Source organism: Phoenix dactylifera, chromosome 15 (assembly GCF_051530095.1).
Source record: "Phoenix dactylifera cultivar Ajwa chromosome 15, Ajwa_hap1_PhDact_Kaust_v1.1, whole genome shotgun sequence".
Taxonomy (NCBI): domain Eukaryota; kingdom Viridiplantae; phylum Streptophyta; class Magnoliopsida; order Arecales; family Arecaceae; genus Phoenix; species Phoenix dactylifera.
Window position 1 is genome coordinate 25,351,130 of NC_143204.1, and position 25,142 is coordinate 25,376,271.

General features: G+C 45.1%; 2 protein-coding genes across 2 annotated transcripts; both read right to left on the reverse strand.

Annotated features, from left to right (window-relative positions):
• Positions 1 to 428: 428 nt before the first annotated feature.
• On the reverse strand, positions 429 to 3,630 carry LOC103723537 (uncharacterized). The gene is made up of 3 exons (XM_089927429.1): positions 3,146 to 3,630; positions 2,725 to 2,851; positions 429 to 1,121 (listed from the first exon to the last, which is right to left on the reverse strand). The coding sequence occupies exons 1-3, from the start codon at positions 3,628 to 3,630 to the stop codon at positions 429 to 431; spliced, it is 1,305 nt and encodes a 434-aa protein (XP_089783555.1).
• Positions 3,631 to 7,367: 3,737 nt separating this feature from the next.
• On the reverse strand, positions 7,368 to 13,484 carry LOC103723534 (ATP-dependent RNA helicase-like protein DB10). Its single transcript, XM_088711907.2, has 8 exons — positions 12,659 to 13,484; positions 12,045 to 12,230; positions 11,371 to 11,439; positions 10,482 to 10,751; positions 9,636 to 9,986; positions 9,237 to 9,514; positions 8,578 to 8,961; positions 7,368 to 8,207 (listed from the first exon to the last, which is right to left on the reverse strand). Exons 1-8 carry the CDS (start codon positions 12,941 to 12,943, stop codon positions 7,649 to 7,651), a joined length of 2,382 nt encoding a protein of 793 aa, XP_088568033.2. The 5' UTR covers positions 12,944 to 13,484; the 3' UTR covers positions 7,368 to 7,648.
• Between the last annotated feature and the right edge of the window lie 11,658 nt (positions 13,485 to 25,142).

A 25,142-nucleotide genomic window follows, 5' to 3' on the forward strand; every position in this document is an offset into this window, starting at 1 on the left:
CAGAGAACAGTGCCGCGTTTGTTGGAAGCCAAATAATTCTATGTTGTATTGCCAAAACGGTGCTGCTTCCACTGGAATTGATAGCAATAATGCAACCATGACCAGCTAGCACCATCAAACCTACCATGACATATTGATAGCCATAACCCGGAGCAGGCAAAGAGGGGAAAAATAAAAAAGATCATGACATCCTTATGTCTCTTATTCATGCATATGTCACTGTGGTACCATAAACATAATTATTCTTATGCTTGTCCTTTCTTTCTCCGCTAATTAAGTTCGTTGGGTCCTCAGATAATATATATTTATATTATGTATGCGGGCAGATTCTTGAAGGCATGCATATATATGACTGATAAAGAAGGACTTCCACTCCAATTTACGCAAACCTTATATAATCCTCACGGGGATTCCCCGACCATCATATTTCAGAGCTGGTTACGGCTGCTGCAGTCAGCCTTGTTGTTCTGAGCGATCATCTCCACCAGGTCCATCTCCTTCTTCACCTTCACCTTCGTGTTCGCCTCGCAGGGTGTCGGCATCTCATCCCACGCCATCTCCATGTCAAGGCAGCTCTTCTTGGCAATCCCCGGACCCCAACCCAGCAGGTCAAAGAGGTACCCCATGTCGTATCTCTCAGGCGGCACATCAACCTTGTTGTCGTCAAGCAGAAGATTAGCCATGTCACTGAAGTCGCAGGCCAGGATGTCGTCGCTGCCTCCGCAGGCATCTGCACCCACGTCCGCGGATAGACCTTCTACAGGTACGCATGTCAGGGCCATCGAAGCCTCTGAGCCGCCATCATTGCTTTCGGTGCTCTTGAGGTGGTCGTCTGCCGGCGTCCTCGGCGCTGCAGCGGATGCTGCTGGGACTGTTGGTGCTGTGCCCCACTGCAGAGCCAGGTTCTTGATGTAGTTCTGCAGGAGGGAGCCTGATTTGGGGTACTTGGAGTTGCGGCACCGCCTTCTGGAGAACTGTCTCCGCTTGGTTGCATTCCAGTGGTTCTTGATGGAGTTCTCGGTCCTCCCAGGCAGCCTCTTGGCAATCTCCGCCCACTTGTTTCCTACTTCTGAGTGCGCTTGGATCAGAATCTTGTCTTCCTCTTCGCTCCAACTATCTTTCTGCACCAATGAATCAAAAGATGAGGCTGGGTCCATAATATTAATATTTTCTAAACATGAATCCAATAGCTTTGCTCCAACTAGGGATACTTGGAACCTTAATTTGCAGGGGCACTAATTTTACAGAGTGGTTGTTCGATGTATTGGTAGCTGGTTGTCCTTGCAAACTGCCCTGACAATGCAATCACACGTATGATGTATACTAGTAAATGCGATGAATTTTGATGCATGTAGATATTCCGAATTCACAAAACACGGACACTGGATCATGATAAACGTCGACCTCCCACAGTAAGCCCTTATTTAAACGAGTTTGATTGATTTTCTAAGTTTAATTGCGTCTTCACGTCCAAGGGCCGAGAGTAATTGTATGCAGCGATAGAGCTTGTGTTCGAGACCACTCTGCAGCTCTGCTTGAACTAGGCAGTGTAGTACTATCCTTTATTTACCTTCCCATAACAAGGCTCGGCATTTATCTCAAACTTCAACAACAAGCATATAGACACCAATGCAAAGTGGTTCATAATTCTAAATATTGGAATTAATAGGCATTCAGCTTCAACAAGAGTAGAGCTAATCCAATGATCTCGCTGGAGATTTTATGAGTATTTTGGTGAAGGAGATTTTCACCATATATAGTCAGCTATATGTCTACCATTTTGAAGATCACAATGGCCGTTTTGATACCAGAACTTATTATCTGTTTAATGTTTTGCTTCATATTGACTAATGCTCCGTGCATCTGAAAGTTAAAATGTACACAGCTTGTTGTGGGATAAAATTAAGATGTATAATCTTCCATATAGCAGCATTACTCTTCCAACATGCAGGAACTTTTTTTTTTTATTTTTTTATTGTTGGAAGAAAATAATAGTGGAAAAAAATGGGACAGAAAAAAAGTTTATTCAAAAAAATTGTTATTTTATTTTCTTTGGATCAAATCCGAGCTCTCACTCTATTTTTTCTTTAAATGTATTCGTGCTTGTTACCTCTTCTTTGCACGCACGATACTACGATGTTCACATATGCAAGCATATCTATGTATGCACTCACACACACGCACACACACACATATATATATATATATAGGCATGATCATATACGTACGTGCATCTTACTAAACAGGAAGAAGGTCTTGCTAAATTTGGCATTGCCTAACCACTAATGCATGCCTCAGCGCACGATATCTTCTACTACTGAGCTCAAATGAGGTTAATTTGCAAGGTAAGAACTCTGCGCATACGCCAAGCATACCTTATACACGTGGCAAGGCGGCCACACAACACATGCTAATAGCCTTGCTGCATGCACCATGGGCGCCTGGTGTATTAGCTGTAAGTTGTTAGCGCCTTATGCTTACCCACATTAATGACGATATACTTGCATCTTAAGCCAAAACAAAATCAATAAAAAAAAAAGGAAAGAAGAAAAAGGAAGGGGGCGGGGAAGAGATGGGAAGAAGAGTCTCATTAATTATGCAAACAAAAAATTCTCTCTGGAGAAACGTATAATATAAAATCACATGCATGCTTTCCAATAACGCAAAGAAGAAGAAAGAAGATCATGATGCATCCCGGAAATTTTTCAGAGGAAGAAGTTGAACCTTGATGTTAGGCCTCAAATGGTTGTGCCATCGTTCTCTGCACTGCTTTCCTATCCTCCCACGCAACATCTGAGCAATGTGCGACCACTTCCTCAATCCATACTGCTCCACCAATTTCACTAGCAATCTACATGAAGATCCCACACATATCCATCAGTAGGTCAAATTCTGTAGAATTAATTCTTCTCTCTCTCTCTCAGAAAAAAAAAAAAGAAGGGTGGAATCAATCGACAAATGTTTATTAGTTCCCCCGATCGATGAGAATCAATTGGTTAATTAATTAATGGTTTCATGAGGTTGATATAATCTTTTGGTACATGATGATCTAGAATGACATCGGATCGAGGATGACAGAAGGCGCATGTACTTGTTGCAAGAAAAAAGGAATGCATCAGGGGAAAGAGTGCAGGCCGACAGGTACCTGTCTTCTTCGAGGGTCCACTGCCCCTTCACTACATTCGGCTTCTTGTGAGTTTTGCAGCCGCTGCTTTTCTTCACAGGCGGGCACTTGCTGTTCATCTCGACTCCCCCCCTGCACGATCTGTTATCGCCTGTCACGCACGAGAGCTCGTCAGTAGGCCCGAAAGCCATGAGAGGCTCGACATTGAGAACCATGGAGGACTGGCCAGGAACCGGCCCCGTGCGGCCGCTGAGGCTTCTCTGCGGATAGCCTGATGATACACCGGCCCTGCCCTGGAGGCCCTCGACGGGCATCCCGGTCTGGAGGCCGGGTGGTGGTGACGACAAGGCCTTGAGGTCGAAGCCGGAAGGGTACCCGTCTGCCACTGCCAAGACATGATCAAAAGCATCGTCAAAATGGTGGAAATCTTGAAGCCCAACTGGGAATACCCCAGATTCGAATGGAAGCCCGTCCCCTGTATGGGTATTGAAGCAGCCGAAATCCATGGGGTGATTGGGGGAGGGGGGCCACGGGAGGAACGACAGAGAGGAGGAGGAAGGTGGTGGTGGCGGAGGATAGAGCAGCGGTAGCGCTGGTCCGAGATGTGTTTTCTTTTGAGGAAGAGTTTGGGATGGCATGTCGTTTCTTGGAGGGGGGCAAATGGCATGCACTAATTCATGCGGATCGATGGCCGTTCATCCACGGTCTAATCCGACGGTCGGAGAGACTTGGTGATTGTGACTGTTAGGCTTCCAGGCACGGCCGCGGGGTGGGGAGTGGGACGGGATTTTGTCCTAGCGAAGGGTGGGACTGGGGAAAGGAGTAATGGTGGCTGGTCCAACCCATTTCTAAGGGATTAGGGTCCCACTTAAAAGAGTCTACACGGCAGGCGTTGATTGGCCTGCCCTCACTTCCAAGCGTTTGACCGATTTGAGGGCTTGGGTGTGTGCTATGTACGGGAAGGAACGCATTCAAGGCCTTTTTAAAATGTACCATAAAAGGAACCCGCTTCTCCTCATCTAATATTTCAAGATGACGTATATAACCTTTCATTGTATTGATTCTACATTTTTTTGGAAAAAAAAAAAGCAACATCACCATGCACGAAATTTAAAATAACCAAATTAGATAATGAAAATTCTGCATCAATGATCCGAATTCTCGAATATGGTAAAATCTCTAAACTAGTTATGCACCAAAAATCATTCTATTTGAAAAACCCTAATCTATATATCAAATATTAATATATATATATATAATATTTTATATAATTTAAATTATTTTTTACTACTTAATGCATAAGATAGAAATTTTTATATTATATAATTTTTGATATATAAGCAGCTCAGAATAGAAGATTATATCCAATACCTGATGTGGGACTCTTATCATTTGATCTAAACTTGACTTTCCGTTCGTATGTATCCAAATCTCTCTCAATATATATACACATACATGTGCATGTAAGTATATAATTAAAATAGATATTTTTATTGAACATATAAAAATGCTTTTTCTTATCAATTATTTTCTATCTAATTAGATAGAATTATTTTGTATATCTGATGCATTGCTCATAGAACATGCATGGATGTGTATAGCCAAAGGCGCTGTTTATAAGTAAAGTATAACATTCGTTGCATGCATATAGATATGACATATAAAGAGAGATGGTGTAATAAAGTATTCATTAGAACTCAATGTTTAAGATTTTCTTATCATAGTTTTGAATCTAAAGCAAAACAGGTTTGGGGGCATTACTTACTTTAACCAAGGAATGCAGCAAGGCAACCAACTAAATTTCTCCATCGTCATCTTAAAGAGCCTATGTTCTTAATAAGTAACAAAAATGTGAAAGAGACTCGTCATGTTTTATTTTATCTTGCAAATAATATTACATTGTAGGTATTTTCTAGAGAATATCGGGAAGAGGGTGTTTGGGTCAATTTGTATGCAAGCTTACTTATGTGCATATTAAAGTCTATTATTCCTTAGAGCAATTTGGGAAACCGAAAACCAAAATCAACACGCTCTTAACTTTGTAGATTGTTATTGTTATTAATATCGCTCTTAATGTACTTTAATTCTTTTTCTTCTTGTCCAATACTCGATTACATTCCTAATTGGCCGGGATTTATTTCTACTAAACTGTACTATTTACATTAGAAGTAATAAGCAGCCTTAGTAGATTAGCATGTGAATTTCCACCATTATCACTTTTCAGACTCATCTATAAGATATTAGTCTAATGCTCACACATCAAAAGGAGGCACATTACATGCAAAACAGAAATGAAGTAGAGAAATAACAAAATAGATGCGTTACACTGCTTTTTTTGTGTGTGTGGTAACACTTCTCGGTGCAGAACTCTTACCATTCAATTCACCAGATGTAATTTGATCTTAGCCCCATACATATAGGGGTTTTTGGACATGAACTTTTGATTACGACACCTGAAGTGTGGTAACACTTCTCGGTGCAGAACTCTTACCATTCAATTCACCAGATGTAATTTGATCTTAGCCCCATACATATAGGGGTTTTTGGACATGAACTTTTGATTACGACACCTGAATATGTTGAAACAAGGATACCATCATCACCTTAATACTAAAAGATTATAGAGCATTGATGGGGGGCAAAATTGATCGTCCTGCTCACAACATGGGACCACCCAATTTCAGCCAAATAGACATCAGCACCGAGCATGCCATACTCCGATCCCGCTGAGCACCAGTTCGACCCCAGACCCTACAAAAGATCGGGCAGATCTCGGCCAGACCTCTCCGCTTGGGGCACCCTGTAGGATAGACCAAGAGCCAAAGAAGCCCCATCGACCACAGGTATCTACAACGACTCTCCTTGAGCCAGGCTTGGAGCGCCCTGCAGGATCGACCAAGGACCGGAGAGGCCCCGTCGACCACAAGTATCCACAATGACGCTCCGGTCCGAGCTCGAGGCCCCCTACTGGCTGACTTCAGAGCCGAGGAGGCTGGGCCAACCTCAGAGTCTGCCGAGCCGACCTCATGAAACATGTCGCGGCCCCCAAGTTGGCCCGATCTCAGTGCTCATCAAGCATATGTTGCGGCCTCCAAGCGAGCCCGATCTCGCCCATAGCCACGTCCACGTGCGCACCTACGCGTGCCCCTATGCCCACATATATGGTTGTACATTACAACCTTACCGCACCATGCTTTTCTTACTGTCCGCTTCACGACATGTCAACCAGGGCCATATCCTGCCACCTCTGTTAACGCCATGCTGTTCACAAGGACGACCTACACCGTATGTCTCAAGCAAGCCCTGGTTGCACATCACCTGGGCACCTCCGCGGAGACTATAAATAGCCCCATCAGTTAACGCCTAAGGAACTTTTGGCTGGACCACTTAAAATCTACTTTAACTTCATCATCGGAGGGCCCTCACCAGAACCCCACCAGTGAGGCTTTGTGCAGGTCCGCCGGCGTGTAGGAAGCAACTCCCTTCTCCATCCCATCCGGCAGCTCTCTCCGACTCCTCCGGCATGGTGACCCTCAGGCCGAAGTTGAACCACAATAAGCATGAAGCTCTTTAATAGCCCTCTTATACAGCAAAACAAAGGACTGCTCCTAGTAGGGTTGAATATTGTTCAACCATATTCGTCTTTGTATCCGGTTCAGAGAAGATTCAGCTAGAAATATTTGAATTTGATTGTATCCAAATTCATACCTATGCATTTTGTTAGATATGGATCCGAATGTGGTAATCCAAATATCCATGAATTTTGCCGAACATTGATCCAAATGCCGATTTTGAATTGGGATTCAGATTCAATAATCCGACATGGATCCAGATGCAGATTTTGAAAGTTTTCGGATCAGCCTCAATGCCAATTCAATAACTGCAATTTAGAGCCTTACCTGGTTGGCTGTGCATCATTTACAACCTTGATGTTAGATTCCATACCCATCTTCATTGCAACATTTATATTATTTTTTATTAATTCACTTAAAAACTAACATATATCTGCAACAACATCCAACTTATTTCTATATTCAATTAAAAAAAATAAATTTAATTTATATCTATATCTATTTAAAATAAATATAAATATATTTAATATTTAATTTGTACTCTTATTTGATTAAGATAAATATAGATACTTATCATTAATATCCATATCTAAATTTATACCAATAAAAATTATAAATATAAATATAGATATATCAATACCCAATCTATACCCGATCTGTTTTCAATCATATTTTCCAAATACCAGGCACACAGTGCTTCCAAAAATTATAAGCTCCATCCAAATATCAGGTAAACAAAGCACGCAGTGCTTCCAAAAATTATAAGCTCCATCGTTCTCTGACAGCAACGAGAAAGTATCAGACTATAGCACATGCCGGCCCCCTATTATAACATCCACCCAACACATCAAAATGGAATTGAACGATATCTTGCTACACAGCCAAAAAGCCAGATGGCAGACGAGGCTCCTAAACCTGAATACCATCAATTGGGTTCCTGTGGCCTACTTCCTTAGGCATCCGTGACCGCCACCAAGGGAACCATGCCATCCTCATTCGCTTGAACGATTCCCTCTTCTTCCTCTTCTCCATTGTTAGGTAGTACTAATGACTCTTCTTTTGGCTCCTCGGAATGTCCGTGCCTTTCCCATACAGCATCTGTATGCTTGTACGGTGACAGAGGCCTCTCCTTCTGCAGGCTACGAGAACCATCAAGTTGAACCCCTCTCATGCTCCTGTCATCCTCTGCCGATACCGGCTGCTGCGGTTGAAAGTATGGTGCCGGCGGACGAACAGGATCGCTAGTGCTATAATTGGTCGTTGGAGATTCCCTGCTTGGCAGCGGCGACTGCCCACACACTAGGCTGGGCCCACCATACCTGCTGAGGCCACGGCTGCGACTGCGACTGCGACTCCTACTCCGACTGCGGCCTCGATTCCAGCTCCTACCGCAGCTATCGTCCCATCCTCCAGTCACCCTAGTGGGGCTCGGGCTAATACTCCTGCGGCTCTGGGCTCCACCTCCCCCTGCCCCTGAATCACGTCGATCGTCCGGACCACCATAGCCATACCTGCCAAAAAGATCATCATGTCACTCATCAAAGATTCACGTATGAATCAATAAAATCCTCCTTTGAATGCTCCCCATACGCAATGATCCCAAAAGGCTAAAGACAGATCATAGTTGCAAAGTTAAAAAGGACCTGTCAACCAGGATGGTCCATGGAGTTTGACATTTGAGACCAGCAAAGTTAGAAGAGCCAACTTAGTGAATGAACGAAGTCTTAACTAAGGTGCACAGATCTGGCACAATTAAGTTCAATAAATAATCATAGATCTAAACACAATGAATTACTTAGCACTTCACTAAACTATTTGTCCAATATTATCAATAAAACAGATTGACCATACAATAGAAAACAGAGAATTGGCCATATGCACCTGTCATGCGAGGATCCATGATCACCAAATCCACTACCACCAGGGAAACTTTCTGACCAACCTGAAGACAGTGGCAAGCCCCAACCACTTTTCCCACCATAGCTGGAACCAGTACGCCCGCCATGCGAACGGCCACTATCACGACCGCCAGAACCCCAACGGCGAGACTTGCCACTATATCCACCACGCGACACCATATCCAGTAACTCCGGAGGAACATGCTGGCTAGAACCCTCCAGCACTTTGACAAGATCTGGTGCATATTTTGAATCCTGGTCGCAAAAAAATGTGTAGGCCACTCCAGTAGCACCTGCCCTACCTGTTCTCCCAATCCTGTGAACATAGTCTTCAACTCCTGTTGGAAAGTCATAATTGATCACGACCCTGTAGCAGTAAAAATTAAGAGGTTGTTAAAGTTGCATGATATACTCTCAAAGCTGTGATTCGAGTAGCTAATAGATGGCCCAAAAAGTGGGATAACATAAGCAACATTCAGAGGTTCACATATCAGCAGCAGCAATAGACAAAAATAGTGAAGATATAGAAATGAGGATGCATTATCAAGCAATAGAACTTTTTTTTTTGGCTCCTATTCTCTCCATCAAATACTCAGCGATATAAGGCATGTAACCGATGGAATAAAGACAATTTGATGTAACCTGATATCCTTTATGTCCAACCCACGAGCAGCAACATCGGTAGCCACGAGTACAGGAGATTTTCCAGTCCGAAATTGGCTCAAGACCCAGTCTCTCTCAACCTGAGACTTGTCACCATGAATAGCAGCAGCACCAAAATGACGAGAAAGGTTCCTAGCAAGCTGATCACACATCCTCTTTGTAGAACAGAATATTATGATTCTGGAACCTGGTTCTTGTGATCGCAAGATCTGCTCAAGCCGTCTACTTTTCTCCATAGGTGTAGTTACTTCTACATACTGCAGAAGACAGAACAAAATTGGAATATTAATATTCTTATCAAGTGCAAATTAATGAGATAATTGGGGTAACATATATTGGTCAAAATCATGACATGATAATCAAAATAACCATCTGCACCTGGACGATAGATTTATTTGCAACTAATTCATCAATGCTGCCAATGTTGACCTGAACAGGATGAACCAGTAAATCTGCAGCAATTTTCCGAACTTCTTTCGGCCATGTAGCAGTGAACATTAGAGTCTGGCGACGTGCGGGAATCTCTTTTACAATTTTCCGTATCTGTGGCTCAAAACCCATGTCTAGCATACGGTCAGCCTCGTCGAGAACCAAGTAAGAAACTTGATGAAGATTCACTCTTCTCATCTCCAGAATGTCATTCAACCTTCCAGGTGTAGCAACCACAACATCTGCTCCTCGGTCCAAATCTCTCAACTGAGGACCTTTTGGAGCACCTCCATATAAACACTTAAAATCACATGACCATGAAGAGAAAGTGTCAACAACAGAGTACAATAAAATACAAATAAAAAATACATAATGCAATATCAGCAAAAGCACAAGTTTGTTAAAACAAAAAATGATGGAATGGCTTTGCTAGCAGGCTTAAATATGTAATTTGAAGGAAAACATTAATTTGTTTCTAAGCTGACGAGAACTGCTAACCCGCCTCCCCCACAACCCCTTCACTTCTTACCAAGATGGATCAGATAGATACTGTGATGCCCATTAGCATCGTCTATATATGGTTCTCTAAGAAAAGATAATGTTTAAGCTGGATAAAGCAGGATACTCTAGCAATGTTCAAAGTATCCACAAAGCTTATCACACTGCTTAAAACCTTGAACTTATGAGAGTAAAGTACATGATATTCTTGTAAAGCATGGTTTGCAGCACATAATCCATACACCAAAAAGCTCAATTTAAAAATTTCATAATATCAATTGATAAGAGGAAACAAACCACGCATGATATTCTTGATGATCTACCAAACTTCACAGCTTCATCTTGTATCTGCGTTGCCAGCTCCCTTGTCGGTGAGAGAACCAACACTGTAGGACCCATCTTAGAATCATTATGGAGGTGCTTGAGATGAATGAACCCTGGGATAAGATATCCTAATGTTTTTCCTGATCCAGTTTTTGCAATGGCGACAATGTCACGATTGTTCAAAGCAATTGGCCATGACTGAGCCTGGATTGGTGTAGGTGCTGAGAAGCCTGCATGGTGTACCTAGAAAAACAACATCCCATAATGCACCATAAGAACATATCTTCTGTTTCTTTTCTTTACTTTTCATACTATTTCCGGATTAAACTGGAGAATTCAGCCAATCCAGAAGCACATTGTCTAAAATAGAGGCTGCTTGCAGATGCAAGCTGGAGCAGTAGAAAGAGCCCTCTTTCTGTTCGGTGTAGCAGACTGGACCAAATCACCAGCAGCAGGTGACAGGAAATCCCTTCTAAAGATAAGTCCACCATGGAGGGTGCCCAAAGAGGGCTGCCAATGCAGCATTGCGTACAACATTAGCTCCTCCCTGGAACAAATTGGTCCACCGTGAAAGGCGTCAAACAACATGAAAGCCTCCACACAGAGGGTGGCCCAACGCCTCACAGCGTACGACATTAGCTCCTAGGAGCGAATATCGCATCTGCGACAGAAAAAATACAGAATGGAAAGAAAAATAAATACAGATAGAACTGAAACTCATAATTGAACCTCCAGCTCATGGAAACTTAGAATCCAAAACACTAATATTCAAAATCTAGCAAACTTACACAGGCTCGAGACATCATAATGCAAAGAGGATTAAAAACAAATATAAAGAGATTTTAGAGAGGGAGGAAAGTACCTCTCTGAGAATTTCTGAGGGAAAACCTGTTAGCGCAAATGTTGTGTATGGAACTGGGACATCATCTCCCTAAAATAAAGTTTCACAAAAAAAAATCCAAATAAAATTATGGTATTATAGTGATTCTTTGCCAAGAAACAAAATATAAAGATGAAAAAATGCACAAGAAAAAATTTATACGACAGAGAGCTGCAACTAAAATTTCAAAAATCAGATAAACATAAGGATCGCGTATTCACCCATCACTGTGCTCGAAGCTTGATTATCTAGCCTCACCCAAACATAGATTCATGGCTTTCGCTTATTAAAATAAACACCATGAAGTCAAAATCACTAAGTGCAAAATCTTTAATAAGGAAGGACTTTTCCATTAAAATCCATTAAAGGACTTTCTAAAGCAACTTCACCCACACCCAATACCATGCTGTGGAAGGATTCAATTAATTCCAGGTTGTTTATGCTCCCACTTAATGAAGGAAGAAGGGAAAAAAGGTATCAAATCCTTAATAACTGGAAACATATAAACTGGGGGGTTCCAATAGAAAAGCCGATACAATACAACCAAAACATAAAATAGCAAATAACTACTCATTCCCGATGAAGTTCTGCGCAATTCAGTAATGTTGGGGAAAGAAAAAAAGCTGAGCAATGAGTAAATGGCAAGGGATCCATACAGTGACAGTTATTTCATGCTGACGGCGATAGGCTTCTGCTGATGAACTGCCTCTTCCTTCCAATAGTCCATGTCCTCGAGCGGCTGCCCTTGGATTTTGTGCATTGTGCCCTTGACTAGATGCTTCGTGTCCAACTTGGGCCAAGCCGTTCAGTGAAGGAGAGTAGCCACTTCTAGCATCAGGGTACTGACAGTAGAACACTTTTATCATCAGTCAACAAGTATAGATTTTTCATAAATTTTACTGGCCGTGATACTTGCATAAAAAGGCAGGCAATAGTATTAGCAATTTCAAGCGATTTCAGCATGCATTTCCGTTTGCTCTTTTACAGGAATAACTGCATTGCATGATCCACTTGGTACATGGTTTTCCACTTCCCTCAGAAAACAACTGGTTACGGGGAATAGACAGCATGCCACGTAGGAAATGGCTACGACAACCTCGACGAACTAGGATGCATCAGAGTGCAATTCCAGTGCACCATTAAAAACAACATTTCATTTTAGTTTTTCCGACAGAAAGAAAGATTTCTTGCTGGATTACTTCATCTTAAATCCCAATATAAACAAGCGAGATCGATCAAATCAATTGGGAATGGCAGCAAGAGGAAATACCTGATCGTCTCGTGACCCTTCATACTCGTGAGAGCCGCGGTGGCCAGAAGGGGGCGGCGGCTGCTGCTGCTGCTGCTGCTGCGAGGAGCCGAGGGATTTTGGGAGAGAGGGTGGGAGTGACTCCGCTAGGGGGCGCTCGTACTGGGTGATGTTGGTCTTGGGATTCCAGAAATAGAGGTAGCCCGTGTTCCCATCGATCAGGCCTCTCCAAGGCTTGGGCAGCGTGGGGTCCTCTGGCGCATAGCGCGGGCCCTTGGAGGACGACTTGGACGCGGCCGCAGTCATGTCGGAGATGGGGGATGAGAGTCTGACGACAAAACTTGCAAGAAGCTTGCCCCGCTCTCTGATAACACCCAGAAACGAACCAAAGGACAAGATACTAAGAAGCTGGATGCGATCGAAAGATCGCCGATCCGTTTCTCGGGGTAGAGAGTAAAAGGGGACCCTAGCGAGTGCGGATGACGGGAAACCCTAGTTAGCGAGAGGGAGGGCAGGGGGCGCCGCCTGGAGAGTGGAGACCGGAGGAAGCCCTCTCTAGAAAGGAGGGAGAGACGGAGAGGGGACGGGGAAAGGAACCTAGGGGTTTCCCGATCAGATCGGATGGAGAACTCAAACCCTAGGAGCGCAGGGGGTGGGGAGAGGAACGGATGTGATGGGATTATGGGAATGAAATGGATCGCGCGTGGGTGGGGTACCTTTCCCTTCTTCGATCGGCTTCTCTCTCGTTCCACCCGTACAGCGCTCGCTGGCTCTCTTCCCCGACCCTTCTGTCTCTCTCTGTCCCCCCTCTCCTCTCTGAGCAGGGAAGAAATGAGCGGCCCCGAGGATTTGACGGTGCGTTTGGCCATTTATATATTACTTTCTTTCATCATCGGGCTCGAATGCCGAGCGGCTGTCACTATGGGCCGGCCTTCCCAGGCCCATGGCGGTTAGATTTTATTTTTTTCTTTTATATATGCGGATTTTGATAATACGACGGTAAGGTAGACTTGATTTAGCTAACTATGCTCATGCAAAAATGATACTGTTGAGGAAAAAAATGGATCACTCTATAAGTACAATTAAAGCACTCAAATCCGAAAGCAAGCCTGACCTCATGCAGGCCGAACCCAGAAGGCCGAGCTCATGCAGGCCGAGCCCAGAAGGTCGAGTTCCGAAGATCGAGTTCGTCGTCCACATGCTGCGGCCACGCCCTACAGCAGTCTCACCGTACCATGATTTGCTTGCCGGCCACGTCACCACACATCAACCAGGGACCATACCCTACGACTGTCAACCATTAAATGCGCACAATCTCCACGGATCTCTAGCCTACTCAAAATCTCAGGCCCTCCACGACAACCAGTTGACTCACTCAACTACGTCCGGTCACCCATAACAACTCATTGGCTCCAGTCTAGCCCTCCACGGTAATGCATTAATTCACACGATCATGCTCAATCATGATAGTAACTCATTTAATTCGCCTGGTCACATCACAGGTAACCCTGTACCCCTCCTATAAAATAGGAACCTCTTCCTCTTGAAGGAGGATTCTAACTTTTAGACTCCGATATACAGATCATCTCCTTCTTCAAATTAAGCCCCCACTCTGACTTAAGCATCGGAGGGCCGGCGCCGGAAGCCCCGGACACCGGCTTTTTGCAGGTCCCTCGGAGGACACAGCCCGCCGACGTACCACAAGCATCGAAGCTCCTCTTTCTCGTCCAGTGGTCACCCCCAGGTCTAATTTCCAGTAATAATTGGCGCTAGAGGAAGGGCTCGAGTCGTGGCTATGAAGTTAAGGAGTAAGGGAGCCTCTAACGCCTCCCGGCATCGCGTACCAAATCCTGGACACTCAATCTATAACCCATCACCAAGGCCTCCGGCGGATCCAGTCCTCCAAGTTCAACCTGCTTGTTCAACAAGTCCAAGCACTCACTGCGGCCGTTCAAGGCCTACAGCAAGTAGAAGACCAACCTCTACTCCCTCCTCACGAGCATGAGTCCTCAAGACGCCGCTCGCGACGTTATTTCTCTGTAGAGCGTTGCCACCACCGAAGCTCCCACCGAGCTCAACCCCCAAACCGGGAGGGCTTATCGTGCATCCATTATCCAGAGAGCTCGCGCCGAAGCCTGACGCCTCGAGTACGGGAGCACCCATCTGAGGCGGGGTCTGCCCTATACCAAGCTACAATAGGAGCCCCACCCGAGCTCGACAGAAAAGTCAAGGACTTGGAGCGGCAGATACAGATGTTTCTAGACCGAGGCCCGAAGCGAGACGCCGACCTTGACTTTACAACAGAGTCTCCATTCCCTCAATAGATCATGGATGAGTCAATCTCCCAGAGGTTCAAGATGCCACAGATTGAGCCATATGATGGCTCATCCGATCCTCTGGATCATTTGGAGAGCTACAAGGCCCTTATGACACTCCAAAGAGCCACAAACACTCTATTCTGCAAACCCTTCCCAACGACTCTCCGCAAGGCAGCTTGTCTTTGGTTCTCTGGACTAAAGCCCAGCTCGATTCTCTCCTTTGAATAGCTGGGCAGGCAGCTCGCCACCCATTTTACCACTAGCCGGCGTCAACACCGGACCTCAGACTCTCTCTTCGCCATCAAACAGAAGGAGGGAGAATCCTTACAAGACTACATCAGTCGCTTTACCTCGGCCACATGGGAGGTTCGCGATCTCGACCAGTCAATCGCCATGTCGGCATTGAAGACTGGAGCTCGGTCCTACAAATTTTTCTTCTCCATCGAGAAGAGCTTCCCCGCCGACTTTGTTGAAATGTTGGCTCGAGCTCACAAGTACGCCAAGGCTGAGGAAGCCATGGCCTCTCGGCAGGAGGCAGCCGAACGACCTGCCAAGATGCAGAAGACACGCCACGAGGAGCGCTCCCAACCAAGCAGCGGATCCCCCTAGCATGAGAAAGAGCCTCCTTGGCCCAAGAGCCTAGCTCACTCGAGGTCTTCCCTCCAAAAGTTTCAGACATACACTCCCCTTACATCCACCCGAGCAGAGATCCTCATGGAGATTGAGGATCAGGGCTACCTCCGACCTCCATTGAAGATGCGACCGATAGAGTCGCGGAAGCACTCGAAAAAGTACTGCCACTTCCACCAAAATCGCGGCCATGATACGGAGGATTGCTACGAGCTCCGTGATGAGATCAAAGCACTTGTCCGATGAGGTCGGTTGAGTTGTTTTGTCTGTGATCATGCCTACAGGAAAGAGCCTGAGGAACAAAATCCAGTGCCGCATGAGGAGCGAGACGACAACTGACCTCTCGCGGGCATCAACAATATCATTAGAGGGCGGATAAGTAGAGGCACCTGAAGCATCGAGCTCGAAAGAAGGAGCTTCCTCAAAGCATCCGTGCACTGCGAAAGTCATCTTCTTTTCCGATGAAGACTAAAAGGGTGTTGAGCCCTCTTTATGACGACGCTATAGCTATTTTCTTTATCATTGCAAGGCTTTAAAAAGAATTTTAGTACATAATGAAAGCTCGGCTGATGCCTTATTTTGTAATGCCTTCCAAAGGATGAGCGCTCCTATGGCTAGATTCATAAGAGATTCCACCCCAAGAAAGTACTATAAAGTTAAATCCTCTCATGGTCCAGAAGATCGAGCTCAAAAGGCCGAGTTCATGCAGACCGAGCTCAAAAGGCCGAGTTCATCCAGACCGAGCTTAGAAGGCCCGAGCTCCGAAGGCCGAGCTCATGTAGACTGGGCTTAGAAGGCCAAGCTCATGCAGGCCGAGCTCAGAAGACCGAGCTCATGCAGGACGAGCTCCGAAGACCGACCTCAAAGATCGAGCTCATGCAGACCGAGCTCATGTAGGCCGAGTTTATGCAGCCCAAGCTCAGAAGACCGAGCTCATGCAGGCCGAGCTCAGAAGACCGAGCTCATGCAGGACGAGCTTTGAAGACCGAGCTCAGAAGGCCGAGCTCAAAAGACCGAGCTACAAAGGCCAACCTCAAAAGGCCGGTGCTGAGCCAAGTCCTGAGGGACTTCGAAGCTCGAGAGCCATCAAAATATCTTCAAAAAATACAGGACGCCACTTTGGCTTCAAATAATTTCAATATTTTACCTATTTCAGGTCGGAGAATCCAAAAAACGACCTATGGGTATCTCTATCTCCAACGTCGCCCCGCTCCGAGTAAGGGCGCACGATCGCCAACGGACGAAGTCCATCTTCTGTGTGTGTCTCCAATGATGCCCCGACCAAGCTCGGGACGCCATTTCGACGCCCTTTGACGACATTTGACGCCATTCGACGCCCTTCGACGATATTCGACGCCATTCAATACCCTTCGACGACATTCGACGCCCTTCGGCAATCTTGGATGACATTCGATGCTATTCGACGCCATTCGACGTCATTCGACGACATTCGACGCCCTTCGACGATATTGCCATTCAACGCCATTCGACGACATTCGACGCTACTTCGACGATATTCGACGCCACTTCGATGCCATTCAACGCTACTTCGACGACATCCGACGCCATTTCAACGCCATTCAACGCCATTCGATGCCTTTCAACGCTATTCAATGCCATTCGATGCCTTTCAACGCCATTCGACGCCTCCTACGACAACACGCCCCGATCTGAGTGGGGGCACCCTGCTGAGTCGACCACAAGCCAAAGAAGGCTGCTGAAGTCGATCTCAGAGCAAAGTTGCTTAGCTTGGCTTGGATAGCTCGGCTTAAGGCCGTTAGCTCCGACTGCACGAGAGGTACACCCTACTGAGCACATACATCTTCATAGACATTTGGCTATATTACAAGACGATCGACGACTGTGCTACTTCCTTTGCCCGAGCCAAAAAGCAGCTCGAACTCGGAAGTCGGAGGGTAGTGTTGGGAAAAAAAATGGACTACCCCACAAGTACAATTAAAGCATTCAAATCCGACGGCAAGCCTGACCTCATACAGACCGAGCTCATGCAGGCCGAGCTCATGCAGACCGAGCTCAGAAAGCCGAGCTCATGCAGACCGAGCTCACGCAGGCCGAGCTCATGCAGACCGAGCTCACGCAGGCCGAGCTCATGCAGACCGAGCTCAGAAGACCGAGCTCAGAAGACCGAGCTCATGCAGGCCGAGCTCACGCAGGCCGAGCTCATGCAGACCGAGCTCATGCAGGCCGAGCTAATGCAGACCGAGCTCATGCAGACCGAGCTAATGCAGGCCGTGCTCATGCAGGCCGAGCTCATGCAGACCGAGCTCAGAAGACCGAGCTCATGCAGGCCGAGCTCACGCAGGCCGAGCTCACGCAGGCCGAGCTCATGCAGGCCGAGCTCATGCAGACCGAGCTCATGCAGGCCGAGCTCATGCAGACCGAGCTCATGCAGACCGAGCTAATGCAGGCCGTGCTCATGCAGGCCGAGCCCAAAAGATCGAGCTCATGCAGACCGAGCTCAGAAGATCGAGCTCATGCAGGCCGAACTCTTGCAGGCCGAGCCTAGAAGGCCGAGCTCATGTAGGCCGAGCCCAGAAGGCTAAGCTTCGAAGACCGAGTTCGTTGTCCACATGCTGCGGCCACGCCCTGCAGCAGTCTTACTGTACCATGCTTTGCTTGCCGACCACGCCACGACACATCAACCAGGGACCATACCTTGTTATGACTATCAACTATTAAATGCGCACAATCTCCACGGACCTCCAGCCTACTCAAAATCTCAGACTTTCCACGGCAACCAATTGACTCACTCAACTACATCCGGTCATCCATAACAACTCATTGGCTCCAGTCTAGCCCTCCACGACAATGCATTAATTCACACGATCGTGCTCAATCATGACGATAACTCATTTAATTCGCCTGATCACATCACAGGTAACCCTGTACCCCTCCTATAAAAGGGGAACCTCTTTCTCTTGAAGAAGGCTGACTTTTAGACTCCGATATATAGCTCATCTCCTTCTTCAAATTAAGCCCCCCTCTAACTTAAGCATCGGAGGGCCGGCCCCGGAAGCTCGGGCCACCAGCTTTTTGCAGGTCCTCCGGAGGACGCAGCCCGTCGATGTACCACAAGCACCGGAGCTCCTCCTTCTCGACCAGTGGTCACCTCCGGGTCCAATTTCCAGCAACAGGTACGAACAATTAATACATAAAAAAAATAAAAAAATATGTTGGACTCACAAGGACGATGCGCACAGCTTGAGAATTGGAGAGAGTACAAATTATCATGTATTCATAGCAACTTCAACCTCCCTCTAAGCTTTCTATCTTCCAGCGGTTTTCACCTTCCCAATCTTCATATATCTCTCATATCCTTATCCACCATGTTCGCTTGTGTTGGCTACAGCGAAGAAGAGCAGCAGGGGTTGGAGGGCCAGGATGGGGGGTTGGTGTTGACCCTGGCCGCACTTGATCTCAAAGAATCCTAACAACAGAGCAACTAAAAATTGGTGGGGACCAAGTGTCGGTCACTCACTTCCCACACCAAAGAGTCCCTTCTTGCTTCTTGGCGTTGGCCTAAACAAGATGTGCTGTCTTGCGTGCGCGTGCCTTGGCTTGTGCTGGGACTGCCATGGCCGCGCTCATGCTGATCCTTCTGTCGGTTGCCTGTGGGTTCGTGCGCGCACTGGTCTGGGCCAAAGGCATCCAAACCATGCGCGCGGCTGGTTATTTGGCTTGGCCTTCATGGCCACTCGGTTTGGTTTGCGCCTAGCTCTCATGACCAAACGCCTGTCCTGATTGCGGAGGCGCCCCAGCCGATGGTCTACAGTCTTGGGTGTGTTTCTGTTGTGCCTTGTCGATGCTGCTATCAGTCCAGCCTTTGCCTGCCAAGGCTGGCCGAACCTCGGTTGTGCCCCCAAGAATGAAAGATGGCCACTAGGCGGACATGAGCTTGGCTCTTGCTTTGCCTTGGCCTCCATGATTTGGATGTTTTGGTGAGGAGATATAGAGGGAACCTCACCATTCCCCCCTTCTTGAAGAATATCTTTGTCCTCAAGGTGGAATCTGGGATATTTTCTTGCCACTTCATCATATTCTTCCCATGTGGCTTCTTCAGGTGGCATATCCTTCCATTGAATGAGAGCCTGCCATACTTTTCTCTTGTTCCTCCCTTTTCTTTTGATGTGATATTGGAGGACTTTCATAGGTTGAAGAACTACTCATCCTTCCTCATCAAATTTTGGTAAGTCGATTCCAATACTAGAGGGATCTCCCACTCTTTTCTTCAACCATGGTATGTGAAAGACGGGATGTAATAAGGAATTGTAAGGTAACTCCAATTTATAAGCAACCTTACCAATTCATTCCAAGATTTTGTAGGGACCATAATATCTTTTAACCAACTTGTAGCTGAACCTCTTTCTTAATGGCTTTTGTTGCGTGGGTTGAAGCTTCAAGTATACATAATCTCCGGGCTGTAACTCACCATCCCTTCTCTTCCGATCATGAAATTTCTTCATTCTTTCTTGGGATTTCTTCAATTCCCTTTTTACATTCTTCAAAACTTCATCTCTAGTCTGCTACTCTTTCTCTACCTCATAATTCTTGGTTGTCCCAATTTCATATCGAGTAAGTGTAGGGGGTGGACGACCATATACTAATTCAAAAGAACTTTTCTTGGTTGATCCTTGGTATGAAGTGTTGTACCAATACTCCGCCCAAGGTAGATAATCAGCCCATTTGCTTTGTTGTTCATGACAAAAACACCTAAGATATTGCTCAAGTATTCGGTTAATCACCTCCGTTTGTCCATCGGTTTGGGGATGATATGATGATCCTGCTTTCAACATGCTTCCTTGTAGAGATAACAATTCTTTCCAAAACATACTCATAAAGATCTTGTCCCTATCAGATATAATACTTTTAGGAACTCCATCTTACTTGATTACAAACTCCACAAATGTTTGGGCTATGGATTTGGCAGTAAAAGAATGTTGGATAGGGATGAAATGTGCATATTTGCTGAGTCTATCCACCACCACCAGCACCACTTCATAGCTCTTGCTGGTTGGCAGCCCTTCAATGAAATCCATGGAGATGTCTTCCCAAATTTGATTAGGAATAGGTAAAGGTTGAAGTAATCCCATAGGTAAACGAGGATCATATTTTACCTTTTGACAAATGTCACATTGAGCCACCATGGCTTTGACATCCTTCTTCAAACCTTCCCAGTAGAAGAAATGTTTCACCCGGACATAGGTGCGGAACCATCCGGAATGCCCACCTTCTTTGCTATTATGAAAATGTGAAAGGATATCACCCCTTAAGTTTGGAACATTCGGTACATAAACATTGGATTTATAGAAGATGAGATCATCCCTAATTCTGAAATTCTTCACTCCATCCGAAGTAGCTTCAATTTTTTCTTGGATCTCTTGAGATCGAGCATCTAACTTGAGCGCCTCCTTGATTCGGTCCCAAATCCTCCACTCTATCCTGCTGATGGCAGAACATATGAACTCTCTTTCCTCTTAAAGTAGCCACGGATCCTCCAACATTGGCAGATTTTCTTGACCTTGTATTGCTATCCACTTCTCCTTCTTGCCGTCCAATTTGAAGTCCATAGTCATGGATTCATAATTGGTGATCACTTTACCAACACTTCTAAGCCATACACTACCAAGGACTATGTCAAGATCAACTAACTGAAGGACATGTAAATCAGCCTTGATTCTTACCCCTTGGATGTTCATTTTCACCTCTTGTATGACTTCTTTGCATGTAAGTTTCTCCCCACTTGCTACTTTAACTTCAAATGGTTGTATGTCAATAGAATGTAGTCCCAACTTGGCCACGATTGAAGCATTGATGAAATTATGGGATGATCCACTGTCAACCAACAATGAAACCTCATGTCTTCCGATCCATGCTAGGAGCCTCATAGTGCTGGGTTTTGGTACTCCAGTTAGTGCATGAAGGGAAAGTTCTGCATCACTATCTTCGGCCCTTGTATGATCTTCATGGGTTGGAGTCGGCTCCTCTTCATGTTCACTTGGATTTGTGGTTTCTTCATCACCCACTTCTGCCTCCAGCACATCAATGAGGAAAGATTGGCCTGATTTGCATTTGTGTTCACGGCCCCACTTCTCTCCACACTTGAAACACAAGCCCTTCTTGATGAAATCTTGGACTTCTTCCCTTGAAAGCTTCTTCACTTACTGTGGCTGATTTCTTGGGTTGGTGTCGGCTGCATCCTTGCCTTTCCAAAGAACTTTGGGTGGAATGAACTTGGCCTCTCGGTTGATTATCTCCTTGATCATCCTCCTTTCGGACTGAAATCCTTCCTCCAAAATTTCAGCCATTCGCATGGCTTCTTACATGGAAGAGGGTTGCTTTAACTTGATCTCCTTGGCAAGCCAAGGCTTCAAGACATCAATGAATGTGCCCAAGAGTGCTTCCTCCGACCAACCTGTCACCAAAGTTTGAAGATGGCGGAATTCTTCTACATAGGACCTCACTCTTCCCTCTTGTTTTATTTTTGCCAATCGCCCATGATAATTCACAATAGGGGAAAGCCCCCATTGAATCATAAACTCCTTCACAAAGGCTGTCCATCCTAATCTCCTCCCTTCTTTTTCATACATGGTTCTCAACCATCTCCACCATTTTCTTGCTTTGTCTTCAAGATGAAAACTAGCAAGGGACGCTTTCTCTCTATGTGGAACTTCATAGACATAGAAGAATTGTTCCACTTTATCCATCCATTCGAAGGGATCTTCACCACTATACTTAGGAAATTCAATTCATGGCTTCCTAATCTCCCTTCTAGGCTCTTCCTCATTATCACCAGATTCACCAAGTTGAGGCATTTTTCTCCTCTCATCTCTTCTTCTTCCTCTCGGTCTAGTGGTAATCCAGGGTTCCTCTTCGGACTCCCTCACACTAAGGATTTCTTCATATTCTACTCCTTTCTCAAATCGGTCCACACACACCCCAAATCCTTCCACTCGACTTCCTCTTCTTATTCCTTCACTCTTTTTTTCTCTCACCCGAAATCCACTATGATTGCTTGCTAATTCTTCTTCACTATCCCTTCCTTGGTCCTGCTCACTAGCATGCGGCCAAGGCCCCTTGTTAGAATTTTTCTCCTCATTTCAGCTATTGAATTGGAAAGATCTTCTAAGACTTTACTCACTCGGTTGGACTGACTTTCAAGGGCTTCTAATCTTTGGTTATCCCTGGAATCCATGAAATTTTATATGATTTCAGAACAATCCTTCAAAGGCATTCAAAGGGGAAAAACTAGTAGTGAATCCTCACTTCCCACAAGGTCACTCACGTGGCCCTTCCCTCTTTTACCACTCGAAAATGGTAAGATGAATAAAGGTTGATTTGACTTACTTGCAGGAAAGTTCAGAAGTTGTTAAGTAGCGCTACCTTCAAGATGTTCTTCACCAGAATAAGGGTTGAACCTTGTAGTGTCTTCCTTGATGAAGATCTCTCAATGAAAGCACCAAATTGGTGGGGACCAAGTGTCGGTCACTCACTTTCCACACCAAAGAGTCCCTTCTTGCTTCTTGGCGTTGGCCTAAACAAGGTGTGCCGCCTTGCGTGCGCGTGCCTTGGCTTGTGCTGGGACTACCATGGTCGCGGTCGTGCCGGTCTTTCTGTCGGTTGCTTGTGGGTTCGCATGCGCATTGGTCTGGGCCAAAGGCATCTAGACCATGTACGCGGCTGGTTATTTGGCTTGGCCTTCGTGGCCCCTCAGTTTGGCTTGCGCCTGGCTCTCATGACCAAATGCCTGTCCCGATCGTGGAGGCGCCCCAGCCGATGGTTTGCAGTCTTGGGCGTGCCTCTGTTGTGCCTTGTCGATGCTGCTATCAGTAAAGGTTTATTCTCTCTGTCTCCCTCTTGCTAATTCACCCCATCCACTCCCTCTCCTTGTAGGCCTCTATGATCCTATAGTCACATTCCTCGCCAAATTTTTCTCTTCTCGGCCATAGCAAAATGTGCACCACTTGAAAAATCTAACTTTAAAGTGCGATCACATCTGATTTGTTATGCAATCAACCTCCATTCATGTTTTTTTGATCCTTTCAAGCTTATTGAGGCATATCCCCCATTTTCCCTCATCTCCACTCCATTCTAGCGCTGCTAATTCAAATAAAACACTTATTTTGAATCAGCTTAATTAATCATTATAGGAGCCAAATCCATGCCAATTCCTTCAATTAAACATTATCCCTCTAACACTAACAACTTTGTAGACCTCTGAATGCTAAACACATATTGAATAAGCAATAAAAATGCATGATGTATGGAATACAGATAGATAATCGCGTTTCATGTGTAAACTTTTTTTTTTATCTGAGACACATTATATACAGAAGATTCTACATATTTGTCCCAACTTAAGTCTTAGGGTTGGTACACATATATCTTTATTGTTTAGCGATACAAACATTATTGACGGTCAATACATGTTTGTAGTATTCGATGCGCACTTTCAGTAATGAGCTATATACATTTTAGGGTTCAGCATATATGCTTGTAGAGATAAACATTTAGTTCAACGTGATATACACTTAATATCAAATACACTTCTTGGTTTTGCAGATGCTTAGTTTCGCATCTATCCAATACCACACATTTTGTTTATCAATGCATGCTTCAAAACCATGAATATACTTTCGCATTTATTATATGCGAATGCACATTTTTAGAAAACAAAGTCGCACAGCCTCCACTTCAATTGAAATGCAAAAGGTGGCAAGAGCAAATGTACTATATGTCCAGTGATGCTCCTTCACCAGAAAGAAATCCAAGGAAGAAGAAGGCGCTTCTACAACAACTGATTCCCAAGATCCACATGCTAAAATTATGGGAAAGATCATGGGGGAAGAGTATCTCATGGAAAAAATGCAAGCCTTACAATTAAAAGTTCATTAGAACAAATTTGGTAGAGTGGCAAGCTAAGAGAGAGGGGTCCTTCCACTAGTGGAAAGGTCAATAGTGCTATCGAAAGTAAAGAGATGTAGAATCTCAGGAATGTGAAAGAAAAATCTGCAAAGCAGAAGAATGCCATTTTTTGGCGGCTGCAATTGTAATAAGACAACGAACTATGACCAATTTGACAACAGGAGCGAATGTTTCATGATAATCTAGGCCTTCAGTTTAATTGTAGCCTTTAGCAACAAGCCTTGCTTTATACCGTTCAATACTACCATCAGACTTATATTTGATCTTATATACCCATTTGCATCCGATAGCATGTTTGCTTGGTAGAAGTGAAATCATGGTCCAAGTGTGATTAAACTTCAAGGCCTTAATTTCATCTGCCATAGCATCGTGCTGGTGAACATGTTTCATTGCTGAGAAAAAGGACTTCGGTTCCTGATAAGAGAAAATAGAAGCTAGAAAACCGCGATGAGAGTTGGAGAATTTATCAAAGAAAAAAATAATTTTGGAGTGGATACTTGGTACCTATCACAAGGTTGTTGGTATCGGCACGAAAAAGATAAAATCTGAGAGCACTAAAAATCTTGAAGCCATTAGGAAGGACGTCGGATCCTTGTGGTGCGTCTTGGAGATAA

Coding starts and splice junctions, on each gene's coding strand:
- LOC103723537 (XM_089927429.1), bottom strand. CDS start 3,630: ATGGATTTCGGCTGCTTCAATACCCATACAGGGGACGGGCTTCCATTC. Junction 2,852..3,145: donor TGGACCCTCGAAGAAGACAG/GTACCTGTCGGC, acceptor ATCTTCATGTAG/ATTGCTAGTGAAATTGGTGG. Junction 1,122..2,724: donor ATTTGAGGCCTAACATCAAG/GTTCAACTTCTT, acceptor TCATTGGTGCAG/AAAGATAGTTGGAGCGAAGA.
- LOC103723534 (XM_088711907.2), bottom strand. CDS start 12,943: ATGACTGCGGCCGCGTCCAAGTCGTCCTCCAAGGGCCCGCGCTATGCG. Junction 11,440..12,044: donor AGCATGAAATAACTGTCACT/GTATGGATCCCT, acceptor ACTTTATTTTAG/GGAGATGATGTCCCAGTTCC. Junction 10,752..11,370: donor CCTCAGAAATTCTCAGAGAG/GTACTTTCCTCC, acceptor TTGTTTTTCTAG/GTACACCATGCAGGCTTCTC.